At 59.7% G+C, this 26259-nt stretch overlaps 1 protein-coding gene across 3 annotated transcripts; it reads right to left on the bottom strand.

Moving 5' to 3' along the window:
- Nucleotides 1-1422: 1422 nt before the first annotated feature.
- CDK18 (cyclin dependent kinase 18) lies at nt 1423-25926 on the bottom strand. 3 transcript variants are annotated; one of them, XM_036344591.1, is made up of 16 exons: nt 25765-25926; nt 11067-11215; nt 10764-10903; nt 10070-10195; nt 9202-9258; nt 8290-8404; nt 8068-8162; nt 7794-7856; nt 7055-7178; nt 6831-6951; nt 6090-6187; nt 5759-5864; nt 5596-5638; nt 4794-4884; nt 4382-4459; nt 1423-3796 (listed from the first exon to the last, which is right to left on the bottom strand). In XM_036344591.1, the coding sequence occupies exons 2-16, from the start codon at nt 11188-11190 to the stop codon at nt 3474-3476; spliced, it is 1704 nt and encodes a 567-aa protein (XP_036200484.1). In that variant the 5' UTR covers nt 11191-11215; nt 25765-25926; the 3' UTR covers nt 1423-3473. The 3 variants fall into 3 exon arrangements, with proteins under 3 accessions (XP_036200484.1, XP_036200485.1, XP_036200486.1); XM_036344593.1 differs by having other exon boundaries at nt 3553-3734; XM_036344592.1 differs by lacking the exon at nt 25765-25926 and having other exon boundaries at nt 10764-10878; nt 11067-11189.
- Between the last annotated feature and the right edge of the window lie 333 nt (nt 25927-26259).

The raw sequence follows: 26259 nt of genomic DNA, 5'->3' as shown, positions 1-26259 counted from the left end.
AGGCCCCTTTACAGGCACCGGTTTTAAGTCTCCCAACGGGTCGGCAGCATTGACTCCTCGATCCGTCCGTCACCAGTGAGCCTTGAATGCCAGCCAGCACAGGAGGAGGACACAGCTGCATTGCCCTCAACTAGATCACCAAGATTTCTACTCCCGTGAGCCTCTAAAGGACCTGAAACGTCTCTTTCGAAGGGATCCTGGGAAGTCAATGAGTGCCAGATAAGGAACATTCTCTGGTATTTCTAAATAATCAGTATTTTCATCTTTTTAACAATTCTTATTCTGTCTTTTCATAAGTGTCACCTGAATCCTAGGCTGGTACCTGGAGGAGACCTTCTCTGTCCTTACTGGGACCCAGAAACACCATAAGATATTCCTACTCATAGCCCCTCTCTGGAACCCCAGTATCGTAAATTTCTCAAGCCATACTGGCCCCCCAAGTCCCTAACTACTAAGTATGTTAAAAGCAGCCCAATTCAGGGTCAAATAATCTCAGAGATGTTTATCTCCCACATCTCTTTCAGAGTAAAATGTGTTAAATCTTAGTCTATAGGCCAACTTATGCTACCCCTACCACCAACCAGACCAGAACCACTTCTCAATCCTCTACAGATTTTTATTCACAGAGAAGCCCTCGACTGAGCAGGGCAAAGTCTGTGCCATGAATAACACTCTTGGCTGCAAGCAGCTTAGCTAAAAGGAAGGCCTCATAGCCTCTTGCCCCAGAAGTCTGGACCCCAATTAAAGATATAATGCCATCCCCATTAGTTAACTCCCTCTCCCAGACCTTGGTCTATGCTGTTTTTCTATCACTCATCTTTAACTATTGCCTGTTTAACCTTTGGTATGTCTCATATCCTCCCATTTAGAAGCCCTAAAGCTACAGCCGATCCTCCGCATGGAACAGCACATGGAGACCGTTACATCCATCTTCTGTGGACCCTTAGACCACCCCCTTCTGATGGGACCCCGACTGCTGCCCCAAACTACGACCCCTTGGCCAGCAGGAAGCAGCCAGAAAGATGCGGCGTCCCCTGTCCCCAACGGGATTTTAGGGGAATTATAGGCAGGCTTAGGGAATTTTTAGAATTGGGGTCCATGGAAAAACACAGGGCTACAGACTGGGAGAAGGTATATCTCCATCACACAAGGAAGCCTGGTGCAGTTACATTTCCATAAGACAGGAAGCAGCCACAGGTATACCTCCCTAAGATAAGGGAGCTGGAAGTAGCCAAAAATATTTAATTTACATAATAAAGAAAGCAAGCCAGCAAGAAAAGAACAATGAGGGAGGCGGGCATCCCATGTCCCATGTGGTGTTTGACCTTTGAGTTCAGGAGTTACTATAGTAACCAATCTAAGGGAATAGTGACCAATCAGGGATATCAAGGCACCAGGATCTGCAGCCTTGATAAGCCAGAGGGAAAAGGAACTCAGTGGGACCCTTTACCCCTCCCCACACGGGAGTCCATTCTGTGGGACTCTTTCCCTCTCCCCACGTGGGAGTCTGTACTTGTTCTTCACTAAATCTCCACCTTTACTATACAACCCTCTGTCCGTGGATTCATTCTTCGACTCCGGTGGACAAAGAATCAGGGTTCCAGTCCAAAAATTCTGTTTCACCACCTCCCACATCAGCTTCCTCCTCTGGAAAGCAGGCCAGCACACTGGAAGGTTCCTGCCAGAGCTGAGCCCACTGGACAGGGGAGGTCGGGGGGGTGGCTCAGGGGCCTCACATTCTCCCAGTGGCCTTGGAGAGAACAAACCTAGAGAACAGGATGCCGAGAGCTGTGGAAGGTGTGTGTGAAAGGCTGTACACAGACCCAAGGTCAGAGGCAACTGGGCAGCAGGAGGAGCCACGGTGGTGGTGAGCACTGCTGGGCCAGAACCACCGTGAGGTGTGTACCCTAGTTTTTGCTTCCCTCGCCTTGGCCATTCCCCACGTCAACCCTCTGGAACCTTCCTCCCTCCCAAGAAGTCAGGGAGCCATCTGGTTGGGGGAGCACAGGCTTGGCTACGGCACCCAGAACTGCAGAGCCCTCCTCTTGGCTCCCTGGCTGGTCACACTCTCAGGCACCGGCCTGGGCCAAGGCTGGACGCAGGCCTCCTCCGCACCCACAGGCATCAACCTGGCCCTCAACACAGCAGCGTTGGGAATACGGCCGGGAGGGTGCAGGGCGTCCTCCTACAGCCCACGGGGGTGCAGAGAGACACACAAGCCAAACGCTCTCTCCACTTTATATATATACACACACACACACACACATCCACACCCACACCCGCATCCCTGAGGCCCAGAAGGCCTCCATCTTTGGCATCAATCTGTCGGACTCAGCTTTTCAGCGCGAGACTGCGGCTCCTCTCTGTACATGAATTAAATATGGCGTCGGTCTCCGTGCTGAGTCCCAGGACGTTCACAGTACCAGTACCGTGGGGGATGGGGGGGCCCTGCAGGAGGCAAAGACCCTCCAGGGCTGCCCCTCAGGCGGAGGGCGGGGCAGGGCAGGGGCTGGTATGGGAAGGTCAGGCCTGGCCTCCCCTTGGCCTCGGTATTCGAGGTTCAGCCACCTGTGGAGGTGCCCTTGGGGACACAGCAGGCAGGCCAGGAAGGGGTGCTGGGAGGCCCTTCTCCAGGGGCCCAGGCCCCGCAGACTTGCAGCCCCTGTGCTGGCCCACCCCACCTTCCTCTACCTTGGACTGGCATTTACACTCGCCTTCTCACAGCCACCCTTTGGGGCGGCTGGTGCCATAATCGGGCGGAGCAAGGACAGGGCCACAGGGGCTGGGAAGGAGGGCAGGGAGGCTGTGCCATGCCCAAGGAGCCAAGGCCAGCCTGGCACCAATGCCGGGGTGACCCTGCTTATCTGGGTGCTGTCCTCAGGACCCTGGCCCCGGGCTGGCTTATCAGCACGCGGGTGCGACAAGCAGGAACTGCTCTGGGGGAAGGCTGGGCAGGTAGGAGCTCGGGTCAGAGCTCCAAGGGCAGTGCGTGCTCCCACCTTCCAACTTAAGGCAGTCTGACCCCTTCAGACCAGGGAGACGGCGGGCGGCGGAGGCGCAGGAGTGCCCCTGGCGGTGCCAGGCCGCCGGGCTCGGCGGGCATCCAGCAGCATCCAGGGCCTCTGGCCAGGAGGGGGAATGGGAACAGGTGGGGTGACGGAGTGGGGATAGGCCTACTATTTCCCCTGTGGCCCTGGGGGCCCCTGCCCCTCAGGTGCTTTGGCACACAAACTGGCACCCAGGATTCCAGGGTCCTGGGAAAGGTGCCATGTCGCTTCCTGCTCTCAGAGGGGAGAAGAGAAGGAGAGGCCCATAAGGGGATCTACCAAACTGGTGAGACAGGCAGGCCCTGGGGGGGGCATGTCCAGGGCACCGTGCTCAGCCCGGCAGCTGGGTCCTCCTGGCCCCATGGGCCCCACGCTGGTGCCCGAGGGCTTTGGGATGGAAAAGCGTCTGAGGTCCTTCCTTGCCCCTCACCCCCTCCCAGGGCAGGTGATGGAGGGGTTGGTGTCCAGGCTGAGGCCACCGGGGAGACACGGGGAGCAGGTCAGGACCCAGCTGTGGCCAGCAGGGCTGCCAGAGGTCTTCCGGGCTGGCCTCGTCCTCCGTCCTCCATCCTCCGAGGGCCGCATAAGCCACCCTGCCTGCAGCTGCTCAGTGTGCCTTCTCTCCCTCCGGCCGCAGTGGGCTGGGCGCAGCTCAGAAGATGCTCTGTCGCCGGCTCTTCCCTCGTCCTGGAGAACAGAGGGGACTGCAGTGAGGCAGCCGGGGCCGGAGGGAAGGGCGTGCTCCAGAACTAGGGGCAGGGAGAGCAAGGGCACGCACTTGGTGGCCGGTCAGTCCTGGGTTCAAATCCTGTCTCTGCTACTTAGGAGCTGCATGCAATTGAGACTTAACCTCTTCACAGCCTCCGTTGCATTGACTGGGGAGCAGGAATAGTACCAACTTCAGGTGTTTTAAGGATTAAATGAGTTAATGCATGGAAAGTGCCTATCACTTCCAAGGCCATCAGCTGTTTCCGAGGCCGAGTACAGCTCTCCAGGGTGCAGAGAGTACTCAGAGAGCGCATGCCTTCAGGGCTGTGAGAGGCAGCCAGTTCTGTCGGGGTGGGGGTGGGGGTGGTGGGGGTGGGGTTGGTGGGGGAGGAGGAGGGAGACACTAGAGGAGGAAGCCTGGGCTGGAGATAGGGAAACCAGCCCTTCCCTGCTCCCCACAGGCCCCCGGAAGAGAAGCCAACGTCCAGGAGGCCATACTGATTTCCCATCACAAGAGGGGCTGCTGGGCCCCATCTCTGTTCCCCGAGGAGGGGGAGCAGCCTGTCCTGTCTCCTCTACTGAGCGGGGTGGGGGAGGAGGGGCAGGGGATGGCGCACAGGCCCTACCTGGCTGCTGGAAGGCCAGGCCCCGGCCGCCTGGGTCCTTCTGGAGCTGGATCTCCTTCAGGGAGAAGATGGAGGCAGCTGGAGGGGAGGACAGGGAGAGAGCTGGGCGGAGCCGGCCCTGCACTGAGAGCGGGCGCCCCACACCCAGAGAACATGGAGCTGGGAGCGCCCCCTGGCTGGGGAACCCCTTCAGTTAGGACTGTGCTTTTCAGGCAGAGTCTCAGACCCACAGTTTGGCCGTTTGCTCACAAATGAGAACCAAAAGAGGGGAAGCCCTGGCCCAAGGCTGTGCAACTGGACCGAGGGCCTCTGGCCTTTTTGTTACAGCTCTTCTGCCCACACCTGCTGCCCCCTTTCCGGGCTCTGGGGTTCCCCTCCTCCCCTCCCCCCCACCACCCACCCCGCCACTCACTGTCTTGGAGCTGGTGCACACGCTCCCCCAGGGACCGGAAGTAGGGGTGGTTCAGGGCTGCCTCTGCTGATATGCGGCTCTTCGATTCATACTGAAAGCACAGGGGTGGGCTGGCTGGGTCCCGGCTGGCGGGCTGCAGGGACCCCTTTGGGAAGCGGTTCCCCTAAGCTAAGCTAGATGCCCATGTGGGAGGGGCCCGCGCCCAAACTGAGAAGCCCTGGGGTCCACTGCCAGCTCCCAGCTCCAGCCCAGTCCCAGGCAGCCTCAGCCCAGGTCCCACCAGCAGGAAAACAAGACATGGGACCTCGGGAGCGTGACCTCCTCTGGGGATGGAAATGCAGCCGCTAAAGCAACCGCGATCACAACATTAATAGTAATAGCAACATGTCACACCAACAAGTACCCTCTTCTGTGTGCTTTAACGATTAAAGACATGCCCCAGAGTAAGTGTGTTCCATAAACTCGATTTGGCCTCAGGGCCATCTTATAAAACATGGATGATCGATTGCACTTTGCGTGGAGGAGACTGAAGCACAGAGAAGGTCCGCAGCTTGCCCAAGCCATACAGCCACTCAGTGAGTTTGAATTGGGTTTTGGTTCTGAGTGCGCCCCACTCCAAGTCAGCGGGGAAATCGTGCTTCTCTTGGGCCTGGGTGGGGGGATGGGGGTGGACAGTGGCCGGGAAGGGACAGTCCTGACGTGTGAGCGGGTGAGCACAGAGGTGGGTGCCGGGCCAGGGTAGGGTCGTGGGCTTCAGCTGTCTTTGGCTGCCCGTTCCTGGCCCGGCGGCGGGCACACTCACCAGGAGAAGGCTGGTCAGGAGGTTGATGCCTTCGGAGTCCAACCTGCAGGAGGAAGGAGCTGGCACAGGCCTGGCCTGGGCGGGGTGGGAGGGAGGGTGTGTGCACCTCCGGGAGGGGCAGCCAGGACCACAAGCAGGAGAGGAGGCTGGGGAGGCAGGCTACCTGGGAACGTGGCTGATGAGCGGTTGGGGGAGGTACCGGGGGAAGTTGTAGGCACGGAACTCAGACTGGCCCGTCACTCCAGGCCACGTCTCTTCTGTAGGGGTCCCTAGGGAGACAAAATAAAGGGGTGGGGGGCCTGGTGAGGGGCCAGGGACAAGGGCGACCTGGAGGGGTGCAATGTCAGGGAGGAGACAGAAAATGGCCAAGGCCCCTGGGTCCTCGCCCTGCTGTGAGCAGGTGCAGCGGCTCGTCCCAGTCCCTTTATGCGCTTGGGCGGGACAGAGTTCTGTCGCCCCCTGGTGGTCACATTGGGGGAGCGCAGGAGACTGACCGAGGAGTCGAAAGATGAGGTGCAGCTCCTCCTTCACCGTGGAGCCGGGGAAGAGGGGCCTGCCCGTGGCCATCTCGTAGTGAATGCAGCCCACGCCCCTGTGGGGAGCAACGGGCAGCGCGCGTCAGGGACGGCTGCTCCCCCACGATGCCCTGCCCCGGGGGGCTAGGAGACCTCCTGGCACTGGGGTGGGTGGCCCAGCCCCCACGACAGCCTCTATGGGGGCGTCTGCGGGCTCTAGGGCGCGCTGCCCGCTCCCCTTTCACTCTGTGGGGTTTGTGTCTGCACGGCCAGCACCCCCGTGGCAGTTCCTTAAGCTGTGTTGTCTCAAACCCTGTCCACTCTGTGTTCCCCGCCGGAGGAGACAAGTCATACATCCGCTCTCCTGCAGACCCCCAGGGCACTCATCGGAAACCTGGGTTTTAGTTTTGGTTTTGGGGTTCATACGATAACAAATAATATCCATGCAAATTTTTAAAATGATATATTCTTTCCAAAACGTCCAGTCGATCTGCTTGGGCAGATCATCGTCTTCACAGTGGGGCCTCCGGTGAGCCTGGAGACCCCAGGGAAATACTTCAGAAGCACGGCTCAGAGGGGTCTACTTAGAGACAGGGAACCCCAGTGTGGTTCAGACTTCACCCGTTAGCATCCAGTTCACCAGGATGCCACGTGGGGCAGCCAAAGGGAGTCTGGAGGTGTGGAAGGTCCTCCCCCCCAGGTCCCAGGACGCTCACTCACCACATGTCAATGGGGGTGGAGTACTCGGTGGACCCCAGCAGCACGTCGGGGGGCCTGTACCACAGGGTCACCACCTCGTTGGAGTAGGTCTTCGTGGGCACTGACTTAGCCCGGGCCAGTCCTAGGGACAGACATGTCACTGAGCCGCAGCCTGCCCTCCCCCAGGGCGCCCGCATCCTAAGGAGACTGGCAGACTCCCAGCGGCCCTGGGGCTGTGTCCTCACCGAAGTCCGCCAGCTTCAGCTCCCCCCGCTCATTGATGAGCAGGTTCTGGGGTTTCAGGTCCCGGTGCAGGATCTTGCGGCGGTGGCAGTAGGCGAGGCCCCGCAGCAGCTGGAACATGAAGATCTGGGGCGGGAGGGAAGAGAAGGGGGGCAGTGAAAGGGGGGAACGTGTCCCATGGCTGGGCCTCGGATGGGGACAGGGACTGGGCAGGGTGAGGGACCCGGAGAGCCAACTGGTTCTCCTGCCCACACGGCGGCCACTCCTGGGCTCCCCCCCCACCCCCGGGAACCCCATCCAGAGGGAAGAGCAACAGGTACACGGAGGAGGCGGGAGGATGGGGGAGGGCAGACAGTTCCAGGCCAGGAAGCCCAGCATGTGGGGATGTATGCGCTTGACGCTCTGACAAACACCAGAAGAGGTCATGCATCCCAGAAGCCTCCCTTCACCCCGCCAGGTAACTCATGCTCCCATCTGCCAGGTGGGGAAACTCATGCTGGGGTGGGGAAGGGGGTAGACGGCGGCAGAGGGTATGTGTCTGTATGGCGGGCTGAGGCGCCCAGCACAGCTCCTGGTCCTCTCCGAATGGCACTGCCCTTTCCCTCCATCCTCACTTGAAGCTCTGAGCAGCCTCAGCAGCCAGGGCCCTTGGAGGTGAGTGGGTTCCCACGCTGGGCTTGAGGACAGGTGGGTGCGAGATGGGCGGGGCCTGAGTGCGGGGTCCCTGCCAGAGGTGCTCACCTTGACATTGTGCATGCTCATGAGGTTCCCACAGTGGTCCAGATACTGCTTCAGGTCACTGTCCTGGAACACAGAGCCGCTCAGCCCCGGCCTGTCCTGATGCCGGGCTGGAACCCCGCCCCCCGGCGTAGGCCAAAGCCCAGGAGTGGGACAGGTCCCTGCTCCAAGCTGCCCCTAGGCCTGGAACATCTGAGAACCTGATTCTAGAACAAGACCTGGGACATCCCCAATCTCCCCTCTTCTCACCCTCACGCCACCCCCTGCCACAACTCACCAGGTACTCAAACACCAGGGTGAGGGACCGCTCCGTATGAATGAGGTCGTGCAGGGTGACAATATTGGCGTGCTTCAGGTTCTTCAGCAGAGACACTGGGGAGACAGGCCACCTGGGTCCCAGCACCCCACGCGCCCCTCACACCCCCTCTTCCTGCAATGACCCGCACCCCCAGACTCCTCGCAGGAGCCCTCAGGAGTTCAGGCCCCGGGGGTGCTGTACCCTCTCGGATGGCAGTGCAGGGCGCCCCCTCCTCGTGCTCCAGCCGGATCTCCTTCAAGGCCACCAGGTTCTCCGTCAGCTTGCTGCGCCCTTTGAAGACCGTGGCGTAGGTGCCCTGGGAAGAAGAACCCCGGGGCCCCAGCAACACTCGGCTGCTGCTCTCCTCTGCCCAGGGCCCCCCTCTTGTGCCCCTGCTGGGGCTGTGACTCCCCCTTCTCCCTTCATCTCTCTGCGAAGCATCCCTAACTCCTCCCGCTCGAAGCGAACTGTCCTCCCCCAGCCCCCAGCAGGCCAGGGCCCCTCTATTGTAACGCCAGTTTGTTCTTCTTGCTGCTGGTGTTTGCGTAGGTCTGTCTGGGTTTCTGCAGGGGAAGGGCCACCTTCTTTCTCTCTGTAGCCCTTTGCCCCCCCGGGCAGCCTCGAACATAAAGCCTGGTGCAATGATCACAGAAACAGCTGACAGTACTTAGCTACATGCCAGGCACCTGAGTGCTGTCCACAAGCTTATCACAGTGACCGCTTTGACCCTCAACAGCCCTGTAAGGGGGACCAGTTAGGATCCCCATTTGACGAGGAAGAACCGGAGGCACGGAGGGGTCGCAGAATGTGCCCAAGGCCCCAGAGCTAGTACGTGGTCAAGTTCGGATTCGAACTCAGACAAGAAATAGTGGCATGAAAAAATACACTGGATCCTGCCCAGGGCCCATGAGCCGCTCCATCCTCACACCCTCCTCCAGCACCTGGACCCGGCCCCCCAGCACCTCCCAAAGGCTGAGCCCAGCTGCCCAGCCAAGATCGCGTGCCCCTGTGGGCAGGTGCGGCGAGGGGGCAGGTCAGGGAGGGCCGGGGAAGGCCCTGTCACTCCTAACCATCCTGCTGGCTGCCCTGAGAAGACCAAACCCAGTCTCTTACCTCCCCCAGTTTGTCCAGTTTCACATATGTTTCCAGTTTCCCAAAGCCGATATCTGACTGAGAGAAGAGGCGTAGGGTCCTGTGAGCTTGAAGGCCCCAGCAGCCCGGAGACCATACCTCCCTGGCTCCACCTCCCCAGGAGGAAAGGTAGGTAGACCCCCATGGGGAAGAGAGAACGACTGAGGCCACAAATCCTCCCTCTCCTCCTCTCCCCTCCATCCCTGTGCTAAAGGAGGAAGGCCTTGGAAGTGCGGGTTCCTTCCTCCCAGCGGTGGGGGGTGTGGAGCCCTGGGCTGCAGACCGGGTTCTGCCTCAGCACACGTCACCTGTCTATCTCTGTCTTGTTCGGACTACTCGCTCCAGGAACTCTGTCTTTTCCTCCCCTGCACCTCGAATGCCCAGTTCAGAACCCACCACCCCAGTAGCCTCTCTCATCAGCACCTTTCCTCTAGCTCAGTGATGCCCAACCCTTAACAATACAGATTCCTGGGCCCTACCGCCCAGAGTCTGATTCTGTGGGTATCTAGCGTGGGAACCAGAGTCTGTGTGTTTAGGAAGATGCTCCCAAGGAAATAGGATGGCAGCCAGGACTGGAGAGCACGTGCCAGCTGGTCTATTGATTCCACTCTAGTGGAGACCCTGGGGCCCAGAGGAGGCCCAGCCCCAGCCCTGGTGGGACCCAGCCATAGAGTGAATGTTGACCAAGGATGTAGGACTATATCTGCTCTGACCAGCAGGTGGCGCCAGAGGCTCGGGACCGTTCCTAGAAACTGCTGTGGCCTCGGCCCAAAGAGGCCAAACCATGTGTGTGTCCATGTTTGGGGGAGGGTGTCCCACCCTGGTTATCTCGGCCGCTCTGGGGACTCACCAGGGATGCTCGACGGGACATGCGGCTGAGCGGTTTGGGCAGCTCCGGGCTCTCCAGCTGCAGCTTCTGCAGGAATTCCTGGGGCAGGCGGATGTCCGCGGGCAGAGAGAGCCTCTTACTGATGTCCTGCAGTGGCCAGGATGACACGTGGGCAGCTAGTGCCGTGAGACCCCTGCCTCTCACCCTGGGCCCGGCGTTCCCTGTAGAGCAACTCCGCGGGGCCAAGCCACAGGCTGCGACCCAGGCTCCCAGCTGCCTCAACCATGTGCTCAGAGACCTCCGTGAACACCCGGCCTGTTGCTACGTGAGCTCTGGAGGCCCCTTCCCCTCTCTGGCCAATGTCCCCACCTGTGCACTGAGGCTCCTGCGGACACTATGATTCTGGACGCATATTTTTCATGCACTTGGGTACCTGGGTCATAAGAACAATAGTCCAGTTGTCTGGCCCTTGCTATGTACCAGGAATGTTCCAGGCACGTGGCACAAGGCAGCTCATCTAATCTTCACGGTGACCATTTTAACACAAGGTGACTGCAGTAGGCAGAGGCTGGGAAAGGTGCTCAAGGTCACCGAGCTAATCAATGGCAGAGCTGGAACCTGAACCCATGAAGTCTGGCCCCAAGGCCACCTCCCTCCCGGGCACATGTGAGTGGATGCGTCCTGCCAGGCCCACGGGACGGCCCAGAGCCCTTACCTCCATGGAGAAGCGGCGCTGGCTCTGCCGCCGGAACCGCATGCCCGGGGACGGGGGCCTGAGCTCCTCCCCACCGTCGGTGGGGGAGAAGGTGCTGGACTCTGGCTGGGCGTCTCTGCCAAGAGGACCAAGCTGCAGATCTGAGAGGGAGAGGCATCAGCTCCCCTCCCTGCCCCTCTGCCTCGGAGGGAAGTCCCCATCCTCCCTCTGTCCTCCCCCAAGGCCAGCAGTGACGGTGTGGAGGTGTGGGGTGTGGTCAGCATGGTCGAGGGCAAGGAGGGGCTTTGGGGGGAGTGCCCTCACCCTCATTGTCCCGGTTGTGGAGCTGGTTGAACTGCTCTGCGAACTCCGTCAGGGACTCCTCGATGGTCTCAGTGCGGGGCACGGACAGGGAGAAGCGACGCTTAAAGTTCTTCATCTTATTCATGATCGGCCGGACCAGGCAGCAGGTCCTGAGGCGGAAGTGAGGAGAGCCAGCCATGAGAACAAGGCAACAGGGAATGGCGGGTCTTGGTCTTTCCATCAAGCTCTGTGGTCCTGCCCTGGGAGCCAGGGTTGAGTCTTCACAGGTTCCAGCTCCCAACCCTCTCCCCACCTGTGAATCCACCAGGATTCCCTGCTCCTGGGAAATGCTCACAATAAGGATGAACCAGAACCATACGGCATTGCTCATAATAGCAGCATGGCATGCCAAGAGGGTCCTGGAGGCCCCCCCAGGGCCGGGAGGTAACCCTTTAGCTGCTGGAGATCTGAGAGTTCTGGAAGGAAGGCTGAGTGGCAGGGAGGGCACCAGAACCCGATGGCCCTCGGGCCAGCAGCTCTTTACCAACTTATGTGTGAGCTTGGACATGTCAGCAGCCAGTAAGCCTCGCTGATGGATGCCTATAAGCTAAGTATCAGCCCGGCTTACACCCTCATGACAGAGTCTGGTCCAAACCCCATTCATCCTCATACCAACACCTGGAGGTTCCTCGCTGGCTCGTCCTGGGTCCCCAGGAGACAGAAGAGAGGGAAAGTGAGGGAGGAGGTGTATGCATCTGAGCTGGCCCAGCCCCATCTCTCCAGCTGAGATGTGGGTGTTCCGGCGCAGCTGAAGGTCTCAGGGGAAACACAGAGGGTCCCCGAGGAGCCCCAAGCGGGAAGGGTGTCCACTGCAGAGAACAGTGGGGGAGGGGCGGGCCACTCTGCTGGCTCTTGGGGGGCCCTTCCCCAGCCAGAGGGGTTCTCCCTGCAGCTCCTCAGCCCCCTTGTCCTCGGAGTGAGGAGGCGTGCACTGCTTCCTCCCGCAGACCCTTGCTTCTGTGTCCTGCTCCTCCCAGCCACAGTTTCGTAAGCTCCCACTGTGGCCGCCCCCTCACCCTGCTCTGCCCACACTCCCTCGGCTGCAGTGGGGCCGGGACCCAGGAGTCTCGCAAGGGCCCCCACCCACATCTGCCAGGAAGGCATGGGGGCCAGTCCTGTGATGGGAGGGGCCACCCTCCCCCTCCCCCAGCTTTACCCACGCACCAGACACAGCCCATCCCCGGAGGATGCTCTCAGCCTTGTCACTGGCTACTACCCGGTTGCCAAGGCAACCAGGCCCCTCCTGAATCCTCCTGGTTTAAGGGATTATGGGTCAGTAACATGTTTGCTTTGCCTAATGATCACATCCTTCTGTCCTCTGCCAGAAGGAACCCTGAAAAGGGTCCCTTCCATGGAACTGAATGTTCCTGGCTGCCCCCAAATGCACTCAAGTTTGGTCCCCAAACTCCCCGGAGCCCCGACACTGGGCATGGCCAAGCTTCCTTCCTCGGGCTTGTGCCTCTCAGAACCCAGGTCTTCGGTCTGCACTGCCAGCTAAGCCTCCCTCGGCCAGTGGGCCCTGAAGCCTCACTCAGTTCCGCTCAACAAACGAGGACTGAGTACCTACTGCGTGCCAGGCATTGTGTCAGAGGGGCCTACACACCCCCCACCTGTGACTCACATTGCCCAGCATGACAGGAGTACGGAGGTGACTCCGTTATAAGGGTCAGTGGTTGACAAGGCTGGCAGAGCATCAGCATCACCAGGAAGCTTTGTAAAAAATTCAGACTCCTGCCCGGCCAGCGTGGCTCAGTGGTTGAGCGCTGACCTCTGAACCAGGAGGTCCTGGTTCGATTCCTGGTCAGGGCACATGCTCAGGTTGCAGCCTCGATCCCTAGTGTGGGGCATGCGGGAGGCAGGTGATCAACGATTCTCCCTCATCATTAATGTTTCTATTTCTCTCTACCTCTCCCTTCCCCTCTGAAAGCAATAAAAATATATGTTTGTTTTTTTTTAATTCAGATGCCTGGGTCTCACCCTCAGATTCTGGAACTGAGGCTCTGAGGATGGCGCCCGGGAAGATGCGTCTTAAAAAGCATCCCCGTGGATCTGACATGAGCCGCGGTGGAAGCACCTGAGGCCCAGGACAGAGAGGGTGATGTGTCCGGGTTCCCACTGCCCGCCTGGCTGCGATGGGGACCCCTGAGAGCGAGCTGGGGAGGAGCCGAGGGTGGAGAGCACATTGAGGGGAGCCGGAGGACCCCGAGAAGGGGAGGAAATGTCTGCCAGGCACAGACTGACGCCCCAGACTCAATCATGGTTACCCGGGGGGTAGGGGAAGCCAGGCACTTGGCTCCCTGAGGTTTGAGTTCTGCCAAGAGAGCCAGCCACGCCCCCTTCTGAAAACAGGGGACCCCCCATAAAGCCGTCCTGCCGCCTGGGATTTCTGGCAGGGAGCGATGGGTTTGTGCTCAGGAATCCGCCAGGAGCCAACGTGAATCTCACGTCCTCGCTCTCACTGTGTAGGAAGGCAGGGGGCTCATTCACAGCCTCTGGGAGAGAGGCCCCCAACTTCTACACGATAAAGGAGCCCAGCCCTGAATGGTACCTACTCTCCTCCTGTTCCTTCAGAAGCAAGGAGCCACCCACTTGGGTTGTGGGGGGATGGGGGTGAGGTGGGAGGGGGACAGCTGACTCAAGCAGGAATGGGGGACCAAGCGAGGCAGAGAGATGGGGACCAGCTGTCCTCCACTGGCCTGAGGAGAGCCCAAGGGGAAGTGGCTGTCACTGTGGCGGGAGCGATGGAGGTCAGATGTAGGGATGGACTTCCGGATGGAGACAGGGAGCAGGTGGCAGGGGTGGTGACCATGGCAGAGAGTGGCTGCCTCTCTCTGCTGGGGACAATCGGGGCATTGAACCCAGCAGGGTCTTGGGTGTGACAGGGCAGCCTGGGCAGTGAATGGTCTGTTGTTTCCTAGCTCAAGACACAAGATGCCTCTGTCACTTTTCCCTTGGGAGAGTCAGCTCCTCAGATTTGGGGGTCGCGGGGGAAGGGAGACAGGAAAATGGCCTGTCACCTTGTGGCGTCTGCCCCCACCCCCATATGGGGACAGAAGGGCTCAGTGTGACCCAGCCTGAGGCCAGCCCAGGGCTGGGCACAGTGTGGCCTTTGTCCCCAGGCCAGGGAGCCATCTGGGGCTGTCCCCGTGCGACTGGTGCCAGGGGAAGAGGGAGACGGGCGTCCAGGGAAGCTGGCCTGGGTGGGGTGGGGGATGGTGAAGGAGCACAGCCCTCTCCAGAGTGGGGAGCTGCGGGCTTGGGCAGGCAGAGCGCCCGGCAGGCCTTCCTTCCTGTGCCCCATGCCCAGGTAAGTCTGAAAAGTTCCCAGCCTACCTCCTGCCACTTCCTCCTGGGCACACACCAGCCAGCCCAGAACGTCCAGCTGGTGCAGGAGGAGTGGATGGCACAGGAGGAAGGAGGGGCCGGGCCAGGAGGAAACAGACACTTGCCCAGAGGCCACTGCGCACCCAGGAGAAAGAGCTGGAGTCCTGGGACCGTCGCACAAGGCACCGCCCCAACCCCTCGCTGGCCACGGGGGCACCCAGGCTCACAGAGAGGAACTGACTTGCTCAGAGTCTCCGGGTGTCGCCGTGTTAGGAGGAGAAAGGAGCCGTGTGGTCTCCTAACCGGAATGCTCCCCACCGCCCCTCCCTCTGCCCGAGGCTGTGGGTGCTCTTTCCTCCTCCAGCCCAGCCCAGGTTTAAAACCTGGTGCTACCACCAGCAGGCTGTAGGATGGCGATGACGTTACGTAATTCTCTGCTTTGGCTCTGGTCGTTCATTTGATAATTATTTATTGAACAACTACTACCTGCCAGGAACGGTTGTTGACCCCAGGAATCTTGTGAACAAAACAGACATTCCTTCCCACCTTCATTACGTTCTAATCAAGGCAGGGAGGGTTGGCGCGGACAGTAAAATAAACAGTACACAGAACGTGAGGTGGTGACAAGTGCAATGGAGGAAATACAGCCGAAGGTGTGAGAGGTGGGGGCGTGGCGACTTTAAGTAGGGTGGGTAGGAAGGCCTCCCTGAGAAGGTGGCATCTTCTTGGGAAAATGCCAAGTAGGCCAGGGAAGGAGGCTAGTCATGTGGAATCTGGGGAAGCAGGTGAGCCAGGGAGCAGCAGGAGCAAAGGTCCTGAGGCAGAAGTGGGGACCTGGAGGGGTGGCTGTGGCTGGAGAGGAGGCCAGAGGGGAGCACTGAGCAGAGCAGATCATGCTGGGGCCCCTCAGGACTTGGGAGGGTTCAAGCGGATGAGAGATGTGATCCCACTTAGATTTTATTTTATTTTTTACAATGAGATCTTGCTTTTTAAAGTATATATATCTTTATTGATTTTAGAGAAGAAGGGAGAGGGAGAAAGAGAGGAACATCAATGATGAGAATCATGGACTGGCTGCCTCCTGCACGCCCCCCACTGGGGATTGAGCCCACAACCTGGGCATGAGCCCTGACCAGGAATCGAACCATGACCTCCTGGTTCATAGGTCGATGCTCAACCACTGAAGCCCACCAGCCGAGCCACTTAGATTTTAAACAGCTCCCTCTGGCTGTGGTGTTGAGAACAGACTGTGGGCAGGAGGCTATCAGAGGTCCAGAGAGAGATGGTGGAGCCTGGGTCGGTGTGGGAGCAGTGGGGGTGGGGAGAAGAGGTGGGATTCTGGAGGAATCTGCAAGCCAAAGGGACTTGCAGACTGCAAATGGGCTGTGAGGAAGGGGCCAAGCAGGACTCTGAGGCTTCGGGCCAGAGCAACGGGAAGGATGGGCATGAGGCATGCTGGGAGTAGGGGTTGCATGGCTTGGGGAGGAGTGGGATTTGGGCAAGTGTCTGATGTCCAGAGGACGTCTGCATGGAGATGCCGCGTGAGCTGACATGGCACGGCACCAGCTTCAGGAAGACGCCCAGCAAATGCCAGCTCTCCTCCACTTTCCTGCTCAGACGTGAAGACGTGCCAGCAAAGGGGCCCCATCTAAAGCTCATCAGACACCCCTCACAGCCCATAGGTGCTCTGAGGAGGGTGGGGGTCAGCTTCCCTTCTTAACCTCCAGGGAGCAAGCTGGAGGTCCCCTATGAGGAGCCCCTTTGCCTTCCTCCTGAATAAAGCCCCACTCCCAGCCTGCACCCAAGGTCCTTCAAGATCTGGGCCCCTTCCTCTCCAGCTTTGCTCTGCCCTCTCCCCTCCCTACCACCCTAGCTCTGCTGCAGGCCACACCCCTGCATGCAGTTCAGGCCTCGGGTCTTCAGAAGCTTCGCTGAGCCTCCAGGACCACTGGGTGCCCCTCCATCAAAGCTCACGCCCTGCGGGCCCACTCTGGTCCCCGCCTCCTGCTGCTGACACACAGCAGGCACAGCTGTCTGTTTCGCAGCCCGAGGAGTGCGAACCATGTTCCGGGTGCACGTCGGACACTCCCCAGCTCCTTTTGGTTTGGTTTTGTTTTGGATCTGTCTCTGTGGGCCCAGGGGCAGGGGCTGGAGGGTATCACTTCCAACTGCCCACGTTCTGAAGCCCAGAGGGTCTGACCCTTAGTCCCAAGGCTGACCACCTCCTGCTGACACCCTCTGCTGCCTGCTCCCTGCTCCCTGCAGGTTTCAAAAGAACCAGAAGCCACAGCTGACCAAGTGCGCAGCCGTCAGGAGCTGAGACTTCAGACATGGTGAGAACAGTGAGAACGGTGCTTGCCGGGAGCCACAGATAGCATCTCGTCCTTCACCCTCTAACCGACCCTGCCCTGCCTGGCACAGCTTGAGGTTTTAGTTTCCTTGCCTGGGAGGAACCTCAGGGGAAGCCAGTCATCCCGTGGCTGCCTGAAGCCGGGAGGCAAGGGCAGAAGCCGAAGCCCTGAGCCCTCATCACTGACCTCGCCCCGCCCAGCTCCGACCTGCACAAGAGGCGGCCAGCCTGGGCCTTCTGGGTGGCAAGAATCTAGGGAGACTGCGCGGCCTGCATCACCCTGCCAATGCACAGATGCCCTGGACACAGCGGCAGGACTCCCCACAGCCACTGCTTGGAATGTAGGAAGCAGGGGGGAGGGGAAAAGGCCTTGAGAGAGAGAAGGAGAGAGAGCGCTGTGCTAACCTATAGGAAGGAGGCCAGGTGGGGAGGCCGAGTGTCTGGGGCTCAGCCCCTGCAGCCCCTACCTGATGGAACGTCCTGCAGGGACCGCCCCATGCCGCCCAGGCCTGCTCTCCAAAAGTCTGCAGTTTGGAGTCCTGGGAGAAATCCCAGCTCTCCCCACCCCACCCCCAGCACTGCCATCTGGGCAGACACCCGAGCCTCAGTTTCCTTGTCTGCTCAATGGGGATAATACCTAACCTCCCACCCACCTACCAGGCTGCGAGACTTCCCTTCCTCAGAGGCTTTCTGATGCTGTCGCTCCCCTGCAGTATAACACTGCCCTGCGGGGGGGGGGGGGGGGGGGGCGGGGGCGCACACACTCTAGGGCCAGCAGTGCAGGCCTCTGGTGCTGTAGCCCCTGCCTCCCTGTCTCAGCTCTCACTCCTCCGTGGAATGTGCTTGGTGTTTGCAGAGGAAACCACGCTTGCGCCCCACAGCTCTGCACGTGGGTTCACTTGGCCTGGGACGCCCCTCCTCATTTCCCCTTGGTGACACCACCTCCAAGCTCAGCTCCAGTGTCCTTCCCCTGAGAAGCTGCACAGGACACCGCCTCCTTCCTCCGGTGGAATGCGACGCTTCCTCGCTTCCTCATGGCTTGCGTGCAGCTAGACTGGGGTGCCCTTCAGGCCAAGAGCAGTCAACTTCCTTTCCCCGGCGCCTCGCACGGCGCCAGGGACCCGGACCTCCCAGGTGCTCAGACCGTAGCCACTGTACCATAAAGGCTTGCTTAAGCCTCTTTCCTCTACCGATGTTTCTACATCAGCCCCACTGAGGACAGGTCTGTCTGTGTACAATGCATGCTGGCTCCCTTCCGGGCACCTTTGGCCACCAGGGACCTGTGTCCAGATTTATCTTCCTGTCGGACCAGCCACACGCTTGGTAGGTAGGGTTTGAGCAGTACTGGGGCGGGCCTGGTCCTGCCCTCTTTCTGGCCACACTAGAGCAAGCCAAGCAGCCCTAGGCTCCCCGGGACGCGGTTCTGCCTCGCTTCTCCTGGCTCTCAGCGGGAAGTGGGATGCTGGATGGCGGGCCAGGGCCTAGATGGGCCAGGGCCTTGGGAAAAGCCAGCGAAGTGCTCATGTCATCAGGGCTCCATCCAGGAGCAACCTCCCCCTAGACACCTGCTACGCTGCCCCTGTTTCCTCCAGCCTGAAACCCCGCCGGCCCCAGCCAGGCCGCCCCTCCTCCGTGCCCCCACGGCATTTGGACACCCCCAAGCAGAGCCCTTGGCAACCCGCCTGTTCACTTGTCTATTTCCCTCGTTTACCTGTGAGCTTGTTAAGGGCAAGGACTGGGTCCGGCTCATCATTACACCCCATGCCTGACACAGGGCCTGGAGCCAAGCCGACCCTCCCCTGACCAGTGAGATGAAAGCTGGGAATTCCTCGTTCCAGGAGTTGTTTGGAAGCAAGACAACCGACAGGAGACCATCAGTTCCCAGCTGGACTCAAAGCCTCAGCCGTAACCTAACCCTCCTCTGACCAGCTCTTGGCCTTGGCAGTGGGGAGCTGGTGGGCTGGGGCAGAGGCGGCAGCTTCCTAAGGGAGGCCTGCAGAGGTCTCCTGGCTGGCAGGTGCCGCCCCACAGTGAGGGGTGGACTAGGGCTGGGTAAAGTCCGAATGAGAGATTCCAACCAAACATACGTCAAGCTGAGGCCTCCGGGGCTCATGGGGAGGGAGGTTGGCAGGGGCCTTCCTCAGAGGCTTCCATCCCTCAGGGGCGGATTTCCAGAGACTCCTGGGTCAGGCACACGACCCAAGCTCAGACTTTGACCTTGACCCCTGCAGATGAGCCCTCTGACTCCCTGACTTCCCCACTTCTGGCCCCTCTCTGTGGCCCCACAGCAGCCCTGCTGACACTCACTCTCTTTGGCTCCCTGAGGCTCAAGAAATGGAGGCACAGAGACCATCTTCTGGTACTTTCTTTGTGACCTGTTTTGGAGACCCGGCTGCCGCTGGCCTGCAATCTTTGGGGAGGCTTTGGATTTGCAAGTGATAAGGTGGGACCAGGCGCCCTTCTGTCAGCTGTGGTCCTCGCCATGCAGAACCTCCCAGACCAGAGGCTGAAGCAAGACCTCCATCCCCACCTCTTCCTGCTTCCAGGCAAGGCCCGCCTCGCCTTCTAGGCAGAGGAGAGAGTCCCTTGCCTACTCCGTTAAAGATCCTCAAAGAAGGCCCCTCACCTACCGCCCATGCTTTCAAAGGTCCAGAGACTTCTCTAAGGCCGCCCTTCAATCCCAAAGGGGGGCGTTCCGTCGGTTTCCTCTCCGGCTGCCTAAGCACAGACGCTGTGCTCACCATCTTCTACAGATCAGGAGGAGGAGGGGAAAAAGAGCACCAAGTCCCGCCACTCTCTGGCCTTCCCTCATCCCGACATGAGAACCTGTCACGGGATCCTGGTGAACAGCTCTCTGATTTCTCGCCATGCCCAACTTTAGCAACGGAACGGCGGGGGCCTCCCAGGGCTGGTGTCCCTGGGGACCCCTTGGTCTCAGGAGCAGGGAGGGCCGGAGGGAAGGGCTTCCCAGCATTTCTAGACTGTGTTCCTATTTATACTCCACTCTCAGCCCCCACCCCACCCCCAGGCTGGCCCACACGACCCTATGCCCGCATTCCAACAGCACTCGGGTCAACGTTCTCCAAACCACCTCCTCAAACCCTCATTGGTCTCCCAACCACCAGGCTGGGCCCCGGCCACAGCTTCAGCCTGGACCCCGCTACCTCCCATCCACTCCTCCCTGTCTCCAAGGCACCTCTGGGAAGCCGCTGCACGGCGCTGTTCGCCTGTCCTCTAATTGCCCCATCCGTGGCACCTGCCCCCCCCCCCCCCAAAGCGCAGGCTTCTTGAAGGGAGGGGCTCATCTCTCTGTCACTTTCTAATTTCACAAGTAGCTGCTGGGCACCAGGCATTGTCCTGTGCTCTACATCTGGGCTTCCCTTCCCTTGGCCTCCTGCTTCTCCTCCTACTTCTTTCTCCCTCCGTATCTGTGTCTGGCGGACTCACTTCCTCTCCCTGTCCCTGTGTGTCGGCACTCCCCAGAGTTCCCTCTTGGGCCCTTTGTTCCCCCCTCTGTACACACTCTTCCTGGTGACCTCATGTTTTCCACTGGTGGAAACCACCACCCATGTGCTGATGACTGGCCCACTGAGCCCTGAATCTCACACAGGCAGGGCCGACTGCCTGCCAGGCACCTCAGGGGTCCCCCAGGGGTCAGAATACGAGAATAAGCCCAGTGGGCTTAGGACCATGAGAGACAGCATATAGTTGGAGATGTGTTTTTAAGTAAAAAAAAAAAAAAAAGGCAGATGTATACAACTTGTAAAAGCTATATGTGTGCTAGACATACATGTGTCCCCCATGTACACATGTACATATGAACACTGTCTATAATCCAGAAAGACAGATGTTAACATGCTGACCGTAGTTATCCCTGGGGGACAGAATTGAAGATGATTTTAAGACTTCTTTTGGCTGATTTGCATCATCTAATATTTCCATAATGAGCATTCACTGCTCAGGTTGAAAGAAGTAACACTTCTCTTTAAGTGAAAAGAAAGTATTTTTAGATCGAGATTCCAGAACTGTTCAGAGTGAGCCTTGGGAGGACTGTAATTATCCGGAGCAGGGTCAGCAAGCGCCTTCTGGCAAAGGCCAGACAGTCCGTGCTTCAGGCTCCGGGGGCCACTGGGTCCCTGCAGCAACCATACACTCCTACCCAGGGGGCAAGTGCCCACAGACGGATGGAAGTCCAGTCAGCTGTGCTCGTGGGCACTAACATTTGAATGTTGTACAGTTTTCAAGTGTCACAAATATTAGTGTCTTCTGTGGAATTTTCCCCAGCCACTTAAAGCTGTAAAAAACATTCTTAGCTCGTGGGCCATACTAAAACAGGCTGGCTTTGGCCAAGAGCCACGGTTTGCCAAGCCTTGCCCTGGAGCGCCCAGTGCCTGTATAGCATTAGAATCTAGCAGCCACCAGGTAAGGCAAGAAGCTAGGAGACTGTGGCTATATGGTTAGAGCATCGGCCCATGAACCGAAGGGTTGCGGGTTCGATTCCCAGTCAAGGGCATGTACCAGGGTTGCAGGTTTGATCCCCAGTCCCAGTCAGGGTGCGTATGAGAGGCAACCAATCGATGTTTCTCTCTCTCTCCTCCTTCCTCCCTCCCTCCCACCCTCTCTAAAAAAAAACAAAATCAGTGGAAAAAATACCCTCAGGTGAGGATTAACAACAACAACTAACTAGCTCGGAGTTTGCGGACATTATCTCATTGGAATCCGCACAACCACATGAAGTAACACTGTTATTACTCTCCCCATTTGCCAAATGAGGAAACGAACATGGGTGAGCAAGTTCCTTCGTCTAGGCAACCACTTACTGAATGGCGGAGGCAGGACTGAATTGACCCCTGACCCCAAAGCCCATACATGGCCTCCACCCTGGACGTTGACAGGAGGGAGACGTTCAACAGGGAGAAAATGAGCGACTGCACAAGCCATTATAGAGTCACCTTGTCCATCCCAACCCCTAAGGCAGCGGTTCTCAGACTGTGGGTCGCGACCCCTATGGGGGTCGAACGACCCTTTCACAGGGGTCGCCTAAGACCATCGGAAAACACATCTATAATTACATATTGTTTTTGTGATTAATCACTATGCTTTCATTATGTTCAATTTGTAACAATGAAAATACATCCTGCATATCAGATATTGACATGACGATTCATAACAGTAGCAAAACTACAGTGATGAAGTAGCAACGACAATAATTTTATGGTTGGGGGTCACCACAACATGAGGAACTGTATGAAAGGGTCGCGGCATGAGGAAGGTTGAGAACCACTGCCTTAAGGAAAAACGTTAATGTTGGGGGTGGGGCGGAAGCACAGGGAGAGACCACCATGCAGAGTTCCAGGGCAGGGGTCTCATCACTCACTGTCCCCTCCAGGGTCCCAGCCAGGTGTCTCTGAGAGCATCAATACCCTTTTCGGTTCAAAGCCAAACTGCATCCCTCCTCGCCTCCCCCCCCCCCCCCATCCCTCCTCCGCTGCAGATGGAGCACCATGGAGGCTGCAGGAGCAGATGGGCGCTCTTTCCACAGGAGGGCTGGCTGAGATGGGCCGCCGCTCTCCTCTGCCCGATTCGCGGCTGCGCCCACGGGCAGCTCCTGCCGGCCCGGCCCAGCCACTGGTGTGTCCTGATCCTGGGTGTGAGCCCCTCTACCTCAGTGGTTCGCAACCTTCCTAATGCCGCGACCCTTTCATACAGTTCCTCCTGTTGTGGTGACCCCCAATTTCATTGTTACAAATTGAACATAATGAAAGCATAGTGACGAATCACAGAAACAATATGTAATTATTTATGTGTTTCCTGATGGTCTTAGGCGACCCCTGTGAAAGAGTCGTTCGACCCCCAAAGGGGTCGCAACCCACAGGTTGAGAACCGCTGCTCTACCGGACCGACGTGAGCCCAGCCTTGGAGTGGGTTCTACGTGTGTGTCCACAGCTGTGGGGACCAGAACACGACAAGACTGACTACCCTTGTCTGCTCCCACCCCCTGGAGATGGGAAAGTGCCCACTCAGCAGCTCATGCCGGGAGGACAAAGGTGAAGGGTCCGGGGTGGGTGGGGAGCGACGGGGTTGTGGCGGGCCACGGGGCTAGGGAAGAGAAATGGGACTCGTTCCCAAAGGGACCGTGAAGTTAATCAGGTGAGTCTGGACCCAGGCCAGACACTCCCTCATGGACAACAGAGCAGAACAGGGACTGCAATTAATTAAGTGCTGGGGGAGGTCGTCTTACCCCAGGGAAAGGAGGCCTGGCCGGGGCCTCAGAGGAGGAGGCTGAAGGTGTCCAGCTCCCAGTGCCTGCCCCATTCACCCTGGAAGCTAGAGGGTAGAGTCCCCTCAGCACAGATTCCTGGTTTCCTCTCGCAGGTTTCCCTCCAACCTGTACCCCACCCTCCTCGTTCTCTTATGCAGAGCCTCCCTCCCCAACCTGGAGGAGCAGGAAAGAGGCTAAGAGCCTGGCCTGACGGGATTCGGGATTCGGAAAGCCTGCCTCGGTCTCTCGCTGCCCCAGAGCAGGCGCGGTGCCTGGACTAGGAAATCCCTTTCCAAATAACCAACAGCGGTATGTACAACTACGGGTTGCTTAGCAGCTGCTGCGTGCCAGGAACTGTGTTCCTTCACTCCCTTCGCACAGCAACCCTCCTGATCAAGACCCCCATTTCCCAGATGAGGCAGCCGAGGCTGGGGGAAGCTCAGGCGTTTGCTGGGGAGAGAGGGGTCACACAGCTGGTGTGTGCTGGAGCTGGGCTCCATCCAGCCCCTCCCTTCAGGCTTCAAACTGGAAAAGGACAGAAGGGATCAGGGGAGAGAGAGAGAGAGATGGAGATGCTGGACAAAAGTCCAAATGGGGCATCCCAGGGAAAGGAGAGGTAAGCTTGGGGCAGGAGCTGGGAGGACCCAAGCCAAGCTCCGCCCAGCAGCCTGGAGCCCGTGTGCCTGGGCACAAGAAGGCACAGGTGGGCAGAGGACAGAGTCTGGCTTTGAGAAAACAAATGCAGCTATGAAGGCAGCTCCATCTCCCAGAGGCCCCCAGGGCGAGGGGCGGGGGGAGGGGGGAGCTTCCAAGGCAGGCAGCCGAGCCCGTGAGATCCCAGACCAGGAACCTACTCGTTCCTCAGATCTGGTGCCCTCTCTCCTGCGCCCCACGGAGAGGCCGGCTCTGCCTGGCACAGGACACACGGGAGTCTCTTACTGAGCGCCACCCCCATCCTTCCTTCTCCTGAGGCTGAGGTGGAGCCAGGGAGCTCCAGGTGGGCTGGGATCTCCTCTGATGGGGCAGAGGCTGAGCAGGGAGCCGGGGGTCCCATGGAAGTGGGCTGGGTCCCACCTCTGCGACGTTGGGAAGGTTGGTGTCTCAGAGCAGTTGTGTCATCCCCTGTCATGTGGGGGTGATAACACCTCCTCATAAAGCTGTGTGACACACTGCTTGGCACCGAGTAGATACTCAGTAAATGGTAGCCACTAGAGTAACGCACCGAAGCCTGCTCTAGCTCTGGAAACCCAGTAAATTTGGGGAGTATGAAGGCGGGGAGACTCCCAGGGACCTAATGGGCAGTGTGGTGGCAGCGGTGGGGGGAGGTCAGCCTCCCTGGCTCATCAGCTACACAGGAGGTGGCCAGGGAGGCGCAATCCTAGACAGTAGCTTTGCTGGGTGGCAGGGTGACCCTCTCCAGCCGGCCTTGAGGATACAGACCCAAACCCAGGAGCCCATGTTGCCTCACTTCCCCCCAACCCTAAGCCACTGTGGTCTCAGCCCCCTGCCAAGGCCAGGCTCCAGGCCGGGGACCTGAGAGGACCAGGCAACCCTGTGGGCCAGACTCCCCGGGCGTCTTCGAGGATGTGGCCCTCTCAGGCCAGAGTGCAGGACTGTGCTGCATGCCCAGCCCCCATGGAAAGGGCCACACGAACATGCCGACTCTCACAGGACGCTGACACAGGAGGGGCACGCCAGCGGTGTCCGTGAGTCACCAGGGCCCAGGCCACAGTTGGGCAACGGCTGAGGGCCGGGCTGGGGGTGGGGATCAGGTGCTCAGAACTGACCTCCACTCCTCGCTGCCCCAACTCCCACCCCTGCGGCAGGAAGGGGCTCAGAGAGAATTAGAAAGAGGCCAGTGGTGCCTGTCGGGATGGTGACCCCATCGCACAGAAAATCAGTCTCAACGGTCACTCCCACCGCAGGCCTGCGTCCTCGTCCTCCGCGCGGCATTTCCCACGCCTGATCCTGTCCCCCGCACAGCACAGCCCGCCAGCCCCATCCCTTAGCCCAGCAGGCCGCCCACCCTTTCCCACGGCTCTTAACCCTTCGCCAGTGGCTACCACGCAGGGGGCCACTGCCCCTCTGGGCTCGTGGGTGGGAAGACAGAGGAGGCGGCAATCCCCCGAGGCCGCACTCACCCCTCCCACCACCTCCAGCGCTGGAACCTGCAGAGCCTCCCGCGTCCTTCCACCTTCACCCCCGGGCTCCGTCTCGCCCCCAGCTGCGCTCTAGAAAGTTCCCGGGAGCCCCGAAAGCCCTCGGGGCAGCGATCTGGCCCCACACTCGCCGGTTCCCTCCTCCCCGGAGACGCCTGACCCTTGCCCTCCCCAGAAGGAAGGGCACTTGGAGAGCGCCAGGCTCGCCGCTGAGTGGAAAACTTTGCTTGCCGGGGTTCAGACCAAGCTCGGGGCCCAGGGAGTCCCGATGCAGACTCCGGGTGGTTGGGGTTGGGGGGGATGGGGGGGTACTGAGAATGCAAAATCGCCCTCCTTCCTGAGCTCCTGGGACTTGAGACTGGCCTCTGCGCGGCATCGCCCGCCACCCGCAGCACGCCTCGCGACCCCCCATCTCCCACGCCGCTCCCCCAGGCTCCCCCACCCCCTCGCCCCCAGCAAAGGCAGCGGCGCCTTTAAGAGCTGCCCAGCTCACCTTTGCTCCGTTTCGCCGGCGCCACGGTGCCCCCCACGCCCCTCCTTCCCGGCCCCGCCGGCGGGACTCACCGCGCGTCCTGGGGCCCCGGGGATGGGCGCCGCGCCCCGCGCCCGGTCGGGGTCCCTGCCCCGGCTCGGAGGTGCTGGCCCTGCTCCCGAAAGGTGAGCGGCTCCCCGAGCGGCTGCAACCTGAGCTGGATGGGAGGGTGGAGGGGAGGGGCAGGGAGGAGTGAGGAAGGTGGGGAAGAGGAGGGGGAGGAGGAGGAGGAGGAGGAGGAAGGGAAAGCCCGGCCCCGCTGGAGTTTTTCACGTGTACAAGTTGACTCCTCCCCGTCCCTCCCGGGCTGCACAGCAGCTGCCAATCTCCACGGCTCCCTCTACCCGGGCGCCCACCCCTTTCGCCCACTCTGGGCACCCTGTCCGAGCACCTCTTCCGGTTTGGGTCCCAGGCCTGGGCGCTGCCGGCCCTCCCCCCCGGGGCTGGCCGGAGAGCCTGGACTAAGGGGTGAGACCCTCTGGGCTGGAGCACCCCAGGACGGGTCCCGGGCCCTGGGTGATGTGCTG

Source organism: Myotis myotis, unplaced genomic scaffold, assembly GCF_014108235.1.
Source record: "Myotis myotis isolate mMyoMyo1 unplaced genomic scaffold, mMyoMyo1.p scaffold_m19_p_18, whole genome shotgun sequence".
Taxonomy (NCBI): Eukaryota; Metazoa; Chordata; class Mammalia; order Chiroptera; family Vespertilionidae; genus Myotis; species Myotis myotis.
Note: the sequence above shows the minus strand (reverse complement) of the source record. Positions and strands in the feature narration are given on the sequence as shown.